General features: G+C 40.9%; 3 protein-coding genes across 6 annotated transcripts in view; all 3 read right to left on the reverse strand.

The window, feature by feature from the left end:
- The window catches only part of LOC135347017 (dynein axonemal heavy chain 12-like), a 30,798-nt gene that overhangs the window by 11,589 nt on the left and 8,735 nt on the right, over positions 1 to 10,474 (reverse strand). The window lies entirely within an intron of this gene.
- The window catches only part of LOC135347016 (uncharacterized), a 7,239-nt gene continuing 316 nt past the window's right edge, over positions 3,552 to 10,474 (reverse strand). The window contains exons 1-10 of one of the 3 annotated variants that reach the window (XM_064544832.1): positions 10,349 to 10,474; positions 9,842 to 9,914; positions 9,627 to 9,785; positions 8,871 to 9,114; positions 8,287 to 8,482; positions 7,752 to 7,836; positions 7,245 to 7,444; positions 4,660 to 4,789; positions 4,298 to 4,344; positions 3,552 to 4,103 (exon numbers count right to left, since the gene is read on the reverse strand). The exon at positions 10,349 to 10,474 is cut by the window's right edge and continues 316 nt beyond it. In XM_064544832.1, the coding sequence (XP_064400902.1) occupies positions 3,887 to 4,103; positions 4,298 to 4,344; positions 4,660 to 4,782 (387 nt within the window). In that variant the 5' untranslated portion in view covers positions 4,783 to 4,789; positions 7,245 to 7,444; positions 7,752 to 7,836; ... (3 more) ...; positions 9,842 to 9,914; positions 10,349 to 10,474 and the 3' untranslated portion in view covers positions 3,552 to 3,886. The other 2 variants (XM_064544833.1, XR_010398198.1) reach the window with 2 other exon arrangements.
- The window catches only part of LOC135346456 (eukaryotic translation initiation factor 4E type 3-like), a 1,788-nt gene continuing 416 nt past the window's right edge, over positions 9,103 to 10,474 (reverse strand). The window contains exons 2-5 of the mRNA XM_064544076.1: positions 10,349 to 10,474; positions 9,842 to 9,914; positions 9,645 to 9,785; positions 9,103 to 9,114 (exon numbers count right to left, since the gene is read on the reverse strand). The exon at positions 10,349 to 10,474 is cut by the window's right edge and continues 72 nt beyond it. Coding sequence (XP_064400146.1) covers positions 9,103 to 9,114; positions 9,645 to 9,785; positions 9,842 to 9,914; positions 10,349 to 10,474 — 352 coding nt within the window. The remainder of the gene's footprint in view (positions 9,115 to 9,644; positions 9,786 to 9,841; positions 9,915 to 10,348) is intronic.

Raw genomic sequence — 10,474 nt, forward strand, 5'->3', positions numbered from 1 at the left:
GGATCTATTTAGGCCTTTCTGTGATCTACAATTGTTAATTGTCTCTCAAAAATGATAGCTGCAAGAGAATGCAGTCTGCCGCCTTTATGCAGCTTTATGCAACTTATACTGCCTTTATGCAGCTTGTGCATACGCAGCCACTGCCTTTATGCAGCCGGGTGGACTGGCCATCCGCTTTGTTTTTACTTACGTATAATTATACGATCTCTTTTTTATTTCAAAAAAGGCGCCAGACATGAATAGAAGCAACATAAATTTATTGTAAGCAACATGATACTGCCTTGATGCAGTCTGTTGTGCCTTATATATGCAACCTGCTGCCTTGATTGCAGCCTGCTGCCTTATATGCAATTAACCTTCTGCCTTGATGCAGCCTGTTGCCTTGATGCAACCAAATTTATTGTAAGCAACATGATACTGCCTTGATGCAGTCTGTTGTGCCTTATATGCAACCTGCTGCCTTATATGCAATTAACCTACTGGCTTGATGCAACCTACTGCCTTGATGCAACCTATACTGCCTTGATGCAACCTACTGCCTTGATGCAACCTATACTGCCTTGATGCAACCTACTGCCTTTATGCAGTCTGTTGCCTTTATAATTAACTAGATAACTTATAAGACAACAGAAAATGTACTACACTTCAGTATAGCTGACTGTTAGTGATACACCATTATATCCATAGATACTGTAATTTATAGTATCTATGATTATATCTATGGCAAAACTTCATTAATTAATCCAAGTTTCCGGTAAGGTTTTCGCTCTATATATAATTTTATACATGCATGTATATAGTTACACATAATGTTATTACAATAGTCACGTTTAGAAACAAATTTATGCAATGAATAAAGTAGCTATTATATGGAGCTAATAATCTGAGACCTGTAACAACACATTATTATAATAATTATTATTACCATACATGCACTTAAACTAGTTGAAGAAACTGTGTCACAGAGTTCAAAGCGTTCGTATCGAATTTTAGTGAGTTCCATTCTCTAATAAATATTATTCTTGGGAAATAAGAGTAATAGTATATACCGTATACAGGGGCGTTTCTAGAGATTGAAGCAGGAGGGTGCTCAAAAGTATAGAAAAAAAAATGGAGCCGCGCGCGTGCGCGATTTTACGCCCCCGCATTTATTGCGGCGTATCTTTCATACATCCTCCCTCATGCAGCCTTGCAGCAAAAAAGTACAGCACACTGCCCAAGAAAAGAGCGGCTCCTACTATTCTCCTCTAGAGATTCTCTCTTCCATTCTAGTTCTGTTACTATGTTACTAGACAAAGCATCTAGTTACAATAATTTTTCTGTGTATCTTCTTGTAAATGACAATACAATGTATAATGTTGTAGTTTGTAGCCCAGAGAAATCTAAAGTACCGGTACTATATAGCTCATAGTTTCCTGCTAAATACACTCAAATGGGATCTAATACATGCATAGCGTGATAATAAGACATAATTATGAGTCAGTCATCTTGTAGGATCTCCATGCACTATTCTCCTGGGGTACATCCTAGCAAACTGGTCAATCACAATGGGGATGTCCAGTCATTCTAGTGTTAGTCATTGCTTCTCAGTATCTCTCAGTGGAGCAAGAGGTGATTGGGATAGTGCAGAGGATCTATTATGTAGCATTACATAACAACATTGGAATGGCAATACTGATTGCACATGCTCAATTGGGCGTGGTCATGACTTGTAATCGTGTCAATGAGATAGAGCTGCACAAGCTACTGAGTGATACGATTAGTTTCATGGTTGTCTGGGAGGACAGGGGGGTGCTCAAGCCCCCAAAGCCCCCCATTGTACACGCCACTGGTAAATAGCGGGTATATTTCGATGGTATAAATTTTCGCGGATGTGGCTTTAGAAAGGTTTTCGCGGATTTAATTTTCGTTGAATAGCGCCTTTTTTGCAGCATACAATCATGATGAAATATTAAATTCGCGGTTATAAATGTTCGCGGTTCATGCCTAATCCGCGAAAACCACAAACATTTATACTGTCGAAATATACTGTTTTAGCATATCTGCATGTGATGATACTGGGCTCTCTGTATAATTATATAAAACCAGTTTGTCTTTTTGCACTTTCCCTTATGTGCAGTGACCAATTCAAGATAGGTCTGCCGAAAAAATTATACCAAGGTACTAACCAGTAGCTATTCGGTTGTTATTATTGTTGAGTGGAATAGCTGATTCGAAAAACCATGCGCTTAACAGCATTTATAATTACCATTTTTTCAATCGCATAAAGATAATAATACAGTAGATCTATTATAGCACACAATTTTGGAGGAAATGTTTTTAACAACAATCATGGTCATGCAATCATTACCCAACCGAACTTTTAACAGTGAATGTGTTCGGCATGCACACTTTGATGCCTGGTATGGCATGCAGCAATGCAAAAATGCTCATTTATGATAATTATAATAATACAAAAAAAACCTATTGCTAATAATTATATATGCTAGCTATATATATATAATTATAGTAGCTTTATTTTTTTTAAATTGACATCTCTACCGAGGCATCAGCAACCGTGGTGCTTTCATTATAAGTGATATATCCTACAACAATTTAATATTAAACAAACATCTCTTTGGGAATAGCTATATTATGTCTCTTTAGTAATCATTAATTTTTTTAGATAGTTTCGTCAGTGCTGAAAAAGTTGTTAAAAAGTTGCTGAAGAGACGTGTGAAGAAAACGAGATCGCCTGATTGGTACACTGCGCTTGATTTGATCACGATGTTTATCAAGATCAACACCGTCTACTCGGCTATTGTTGGGATGACACAATCCACTGATTTCTGCAGCAGCACTGAAGTTGCTGCAAGCTCAGTTTTCCTGTCCATCTGTGTTCTACTGGGAATTGCTAGCGAGTTAATCGATGCTTTGGATACGAATTTAAAGAGCATGCAACAAAGAATACCGTATATGTTATATATATAGAGAGTATAATAATATTCGTGGTTTTCGCGGATTAAGCATGAACCGCGAATTTAATATTCCATGCATGCATGCTGCAAAAAAGGCGCTATTCCACAAAAATTAAATCCGCGAAAACTTTTCTAAAGGCACATCCGCGAAAATTTATACCCTCGAAATATACCCGCTAATATACGGTATATCAATAAGTCATTCAATCAATTGGTAACTATCGGCATGATTCTTATTGTCACTATTTGCCTTCCCTTTTATTTACTGGCCGATAATTTCCAGCCTCTCGATTGTGCGTTCAGTTGTGACACTATTGTTGCTAATGCGATCATCAGCACAACCACATGCAACTGGACGGCCAACAGTGGAGTTAGACTGGGGTTTACCCTAACCACGCTTATTATCGTCCTCATCTTCTCCAGTGTTTATTTCTATCATGTTCGATTAGCTGAAATAAATCGAAAGAAGCTGAAGAGTAACATTGTTATAATTACTGGGAAAGAATTTAAATTATTAGGTATTGTCTCATATTCACATTACACCAGGCCCTGATAACATTATTTTTACCCATTATTAACCCTATTCTCGAAAAATGTGCCTATATATTAAAAATCCAAAAATGAATGCGACAAAAATAATAATTATAGACTAAATTAACATAAACACAGCACACATGCAAAGCTAACTGACACATGTACACGACATTATTAATATAATCATGATTCTCATAATATTGGTGATAATCCTTCAAGCCATGAAATGTCGTTATGCAAAACTTAATGTAATGATCTTTACCATTGATGACTATTATGCTAAAAATTATTCCGAGCATAATTTATCAGGGCCTACATTACACACTGTGCATATGGCAAATGACACTATCATTAGTAACATACAAATCTTGAGTATAAGCAATAAAAATAATGAGCTATGCTAATAATAATAATTTTTTTCTGATGTGTTCCGAGCTTTCACCTTTGACCCTAAGCGAGTCCCCGTCTAACTTGCCATGGTGACTATGGGATGGACTTTGACCTGGGCTTGATACTGATTTGATCTCTGTCGGGTTGTCATAGCGACTATAGTCTGGAAACTCGGTAATAGTTTTAGAGAACTTGACTTTCGAAGCCGATCTCCTAGCGTCTCTACAGTGTGTGGGCGTGTGTGTGGGTGGGGGGTAATTTATAAAGAACAGAAATAATGCTGCAACTAAAGTGACTGCTATAGTGTACACACTGCTATAGTGTACACACACGATTGGTAATACACAGTGACACTAGCAAGAGCAAGTGTATGCAATGGCCGAGTGGTCTCCCAGTAAAGTGTAGGGATAACTCACTCTGTGTGTCTCTGGCTCCTGGAGGACCTCTCACTCTTGCTATCAGCCTGGGCAGAGAAATCAAACAATGTAGGTGGCTACTAAATAAGTGTATGCTGTTTGTTACATTGAAACCTGTCTATACCCTACAACTAGCCTCTATAATACAGCCAGGTTAATGGGCTCCATAGCATGTGTTTGGACTTGTGTTAGCAGGCCACCCTCTATAATACAGCCAGGTTAATGGGCCCCAAAGTCTCCGGAGAGCATGTGTCCCTCTATAATACAGCCGGGCCCCAAATCTCTGCCCGGTGCATGGCCACTACCAAACGGGTATGATACAGTATTGCACAAAAGCTACACACATGTACAGTGTCTCTCACCTCATCTGACTTGCTGCAGAGGTGCTGTATGATAGGAGTGAGGGGGGAGAAGGTTCGGGTCATACCACCACCACGTTGACGAGCCTCTCCATTAGCATTCATATGCTGAGCTACTGACGTCATCTGCTTCCTGTGTGTGTGTGTGGGGGTGTGTGGTGGGAGGGTGTGTGTGTGTGTGTGTGTGTGTGATGGGAGGGTGTGTGCGTGTGTGTGGTGGGAGGGTGTGTGTGTGGGGGGGAGGGTGTGCGTGTGAGTATGTGTGTGTGGGGGGGTGGTGCAGTCATAGTGTGTGTATATTATTACATGACATGGTATCGTGCTAAATCTGTCATCACCCAAATATCTGGTACCATTTGAAAGGTCTTTTTCTAAGCTTTCGGAAAATCATAAAATTGAATCCACGGAATTCAAGTTATGGCGACTGAACGAGTTCACTAACCAATTGATTAAACGGGGGACATGTACATGTAGTACATACCTGCACATTAATTTATACTATTCACTCACTCTAACACTTCTTGGGGGGTGGCTGTTCGATAGTCAATGGTATTATGGTCCTCCCTTTATCTGCTGCTTCATGACCTCTGTCCTTTGACCTTCGCGACCTCTTCTTAGCAGCATGATCCGGGGGTACAGGGGGACGATTGGAGGTTCGTTTAGGGGTAGTGGGTGGTTCAGGGGGCTCCTTCCGCACAGGTACTTGACCCCTGCTGGGGGGAGGGGTTGATTAAACGGGGGACATTTTACATTCTTGCTTTGAACACTTTTCTCTTTCTTTTCTGATCCACGTGGCACAAAAGTAGTGAGGGAGGGGGCGGGGCTGGTGTTTTATTCATTTCCCTTTAGCCTAAGAAGGGAAATGAATAAAACACCAGCCCCTCCCCCTCCCACTAATTAATTGTCTCTCAAGAACTTATGACAATGACAATTTATATATATATAGCACTATTGATGATGAACAACAGACAAATAGTTATAATTAATGTCCAAAATTGTATATAGACCACAGTCAATAATTGTATCAAATGATCACTTGAGGACAACACAATGAATGAGGTATAATTATACAAAAACAAAGTGTGTAAATTATGTTCAGTTCAAGTCCAGGAAGCAGCTGTCACAGACTCTGACCAACTTCTTTGAGGAGGGCAGCTGGGTGCTTTGTGAAGTGCACTGTTGGCAGAATATTATCCTGTGTGTGTGTGTGTGTGTGGGGGTGTGGGTGTCTGTGTGTGTGTGTGTGTGTGTGTGTGTGGGTGTGTGTGTGTGTGTGTGTGTGTGTGTGTGTGTGTGTGGGGGGGGGATCCATTAATTAATGAATGTCTGAACATACGTAACAGTACATACATGTGTAGCTCTTAGTTCAATATTTCACAAACTTCCTTTATTTAGAATAATAGCGCATGCATTGCAGAATGCAGAGGCTGCAAAAACGCATTGATTTTACAATGACTTCGATGTAAAAGGGTGTGCCAGCTCAGCACAATTTTACTGCGGAAGCTATACAGGAAGTAGTTAGTGGGCGTTCAAATAGCAATCAAAATTCCAGGCTCTTAAACGAATAGGACTATTTATAAGGCCTAGGAACAGGCCTGTATTGTCTGGGCCAGGTTTTGTGGTGGTAGTATCTGATAATGGGGATGGGTCTATGTGGTTCTTCTATAGGTGGCAAGCACAATTAACCTCTAATTTTGGTTCTTAGATATTAGCACAAGGCATTAGTCAAGATAGTAGTGTGTGTGTGTGTGTGTGTGTGTGGGTGTGGGTGTCCTAAAATCCTTATCATTACCACAAAACCACCATACAATGCAAACAACATGTAGCAATGATGGCTTCTAGAACTTGTATGGTACTTTTTAGGGCTAATATTTTCTGGCTAATGTGAGAGACAAAATTAGACCCTCGACAATTCCCCGCTATATGGTGGTATCAATGGTAGATGCTCTTATCTACTCTTGGTGGTATGGAAACTCACATACAAATTATGGTAAGGATTTGAAGTGGAGAATGGGCTGGGACTAGCTTGCATACATGTATACCAGCAGATGTGGTGGGAGGGTGTGTGTGTGGGAGGGGGGGGCGCAGTCATAGTGTGTGTGTGTGTGTGGTGTGTGTGTGTTGGGAGGGTGTGTGTGTGGTGTGTGTGTGTGTGGGGAGTGCAGTCATAGTGTGTGTATAGGTACACTAGTTATAATTCAAGCACGGACATGTTACAGTAGTTGAACATCTTTCAGCAGCCATAACTTTAGTACCGTGACCCCAATTTCAAAAATTTGATGATTTTCTGAAAGCTTAGAAATTAAGAGACCTTTTAAATGATGTATTTCAATCCAATATTTCGATGTGGACATAATTATTTTGATTTTGAACCCTGGGCTATTATTACATGGTATCGTGCTAAATCTGTCATCTCCCAAATATCTGGTACTATTTGAAAAGTCTTTTTCTAAGCTTTCGGAAAATCATAAAATTGGATCCACGGAATTCAAGTTATGGCGACTGAACGAGTCCACTAACTAATTGATTAAACGGGGGACATGTACATGTAGTACATACCTGCACATTAATTTATACTATTCACTCACTCTAACACTTCTTGGTGGGTGGCTGTTCGATAGTCAATGGTATTATGGTCCTCCCCTTTATCTGCCGCCTCATGACCTCTGTCCTTTGACCCTCGCGACCTCTTCTTAGCAGCAGGATCCGGGGGTACAGGGGGACGATTGGAGGGGTAGTGGATGGTTCAGGGGGCGCCTTCCGCACAGGTACATGTACTTGACCCCTGCTGGGGGGAGGGGAAGGTTGATAATTCAAACGTTCAATTGTGTCATAACAAGAGTAGAAAAGAGTACTTATTTCTTGAATTAAAAGTCGTAACTTGAGTTGGTGAAATCCATTTAATAAAACATGTGCTCTCTTTATGTCCTACATGTATCACATGGTGTAATAAATCTACCACCTTTTTATCTGGTGGAAGGGACCTGGCTCTAGCCTTGGTGAAATTACCCACTTGGGTACAAAACCATCTCTGCATGAGATAATCATCTTATGTTATATTTCTTAGAGCTACAAAGCTAATAACGAGGCTGTACCTGAATGAGATGTAGTCCTGGGTGGTTGAGGAAGGTGACGACTCTCTTACTGTCCTCCTTGGACACGCTACTTGATAATCTGTACCTATAGAGGAGGATACAGGCACTGAGGCATAAATATAGAACCTTTTTGCAGTGCCTTACTGGGAAACCTATAGAACTACATTACATAAGCACAAATCATTAATAGTACAGTACAGTACGTGCACTTGCAACAGAGATTTGCAGAGCAAAACCACAATTACATTTTTAAATAATTTCGGCCATTTCTACAAAAAAAAGAGACAGAACCTAGTCTACCAAAAAGGGTAAGTTGGGTCGTCGCCCGGTTTCCGTGAAACTTTGTTTCACAGAAACCGGGCGACACCCCAACTTGTATGTACTTGAGAAGGAGTATGATGACTTCAAAATTTAGGGATATTTTGTAAAGAAAGTCCCCAAGAAGGAATCGAACCCACGCCTTATCTATCATCTAATCTACTAAGCCACCACCCTAACCACTAAGCTACACCTATTCTGTCCCTAGTTATTACACCTCTTAGTCATCACATGTTGTGCTCCTCAACACAGGAAATGGGTGTAGCCTGAAACCACCTCCAGCCCAGAGAGAGACTTGAGAATTATCTTTGCCAAGTGATGCTTCTTTATTGGAACTCTTATGTACCTCATTCTCCCCTCCCCGGCCCCATCAGCACGGCTAGCAGGGGTCAAAGTGCACCACACACTCACACCTGTACAGCAGAAACAAAAGTACAGTACATCGATCAGCTCTGAAACTAGAGCTCAGATCACGAATCTGAATTCTGAAAGCTCTCGTTCAGATGGTATGCTCAAAACACAAATTTGTAACAGGCTATTTTCATAAAGACTATGGCCATGGCATAACAGGCCCACACAATTCTTCTGAAATAGACTCTTTGCTTTTAGAAATAATGTTATCGCACTCTTCAAACAGCTCCACCACAGAGCTCATCTTAACATCCTTCATTTCTAGGGTACTATAATCCGCTCTGTAACTAGAGTTCTGATGGTCTAAATTGAAAGGGTTTTCTGTTAACACATCATCAAAAGGCCTCTTCCTAAGCAGATACTGAAATTAACGTTATTGTACCAACGCACCCTTCCAACAACTCCACCCCAGAGCTGATCTCCTCAGTGTTGATAAAGTTGAGGACCATTTCCTGTCCAACAGAACAGTAGCTCTTTGAGAGGACAGGCATGTCTTCATTCCAGATCTGTACGATTTCTTGATCGAACCCTCTTATCCTCACACTCACACCACACACACACAGTCACCACCGCCCACACACTCTGAGAACTGCTCACCCACAGCAGCCAACAACAGCTCCTGTCATACCTTGGTCTGAGGGGGCGGGGGATTATGACATGATTATGATTGTGATTTCAAATGTAAACATTTTTCAGTGCTTGTATCTAAGCACACCATTGGAAAGTAATTCTGAGCTATCAGGGTTTCATACAGAGGGGGGGGGGGCTGGGATCGCCCCCAGCCAAAATCCCCCCTAGAACTTTGAAAAAATACTGATGTAATAGCAAAATGTATTAATAGTAAAATATCATGATTTGAAACACACAAAAAGCCCAAATTGCACCTCAGACGTAAAATCATTTTGTAAAATTTTACGATGATCATTTCGTAAAAAAAGGAACAACATCAACGTTTCCCCCTCCCAGCTAACAATCCTGTATGAAACCCAGGGTCTATTGAATGCAGCAAATTGGACAATATGAACACAAATTACGGTCTCTCAAAGATAGCTACCAAAAGACCGAAATTTGGAAAACAGTGTAAGGCTATCATAACATAGCCGTTGCTTATCACAGAACTTGTATACTATAATCATGGCGCCTCACTGTGTGCATCTTTCTGACTTTGAATGACCACAATCCACCATGAGCATTATCAGAGTCCTCCCAAATAGGTCTCCTATTCTCATTCCTCATAAGATGGTAGCTCTCTCTCTCGCCCAACTGCTCTATGGGACGAATATTGTTGACCACACCCCAAAATGCCTGTTGGTGGGTAGGGGGCGATGTATTGATATTATAATGAACGTGATGGACATCACCTTGATGGTCTTGACTGTACACAAAGGTTTTAGATTCTCAAAGAAATCTTTGGCAGTTGATCCTCTTCGTGTACTGTATGAATAATGAGAACATTCACAATATAATTATAATAACACGCACACACCATATTATAGTACAGGGGCACAGCACAAAATACACTATAGAGTACAACACTAGTAGTAGATACAGCATGGGACAGAGGGCCAGTTGCCTGTATGACTATTGCATAAAACACGAGGATTCTCATGCTACATCTGTTTTATATCCCGTACCAAATCATGCCTCGAGGCTATGCGTAATATAACAGGGAAGGGAGTGTATGACTTCCTTGTTACCTGGACACAGCACAACGATACTTTACAAGGAGGGGGACAGCACAAACACAGAACTGGCATAACTAGCTACACACACACAATGGCCACCACCAGATATATAACTACACCATTTTGTCCCCCTATCAACTATCCAGTTTCTACACACACACACACGTACGTACACACACTCACGCGTCACGCCAAAACGTCCACAGTGAGTTAAGGAGATAATTATCAGGGTCCCTCCCACTAGGCTCATTCACAGCCACGGCATCTTCCCTTGCCTTCCTTGATAGCCTGGGAGAGCTGGTCCGTATC

This window comes from Halichondria panicea, chromosome 13 (assembly GCF_963675165.1).
Source record: "Halichondria panicea chromosome 13, odHalPani1.1, whole genome shotgun sequence".
Classification (NCBI taxonomy): domain Eukaryota; kingdom Metazoa; phylum Porifera; class Demospongiae; order Suberitida; family Halichondriidae; genus Halichondria; species Halichondria panicea.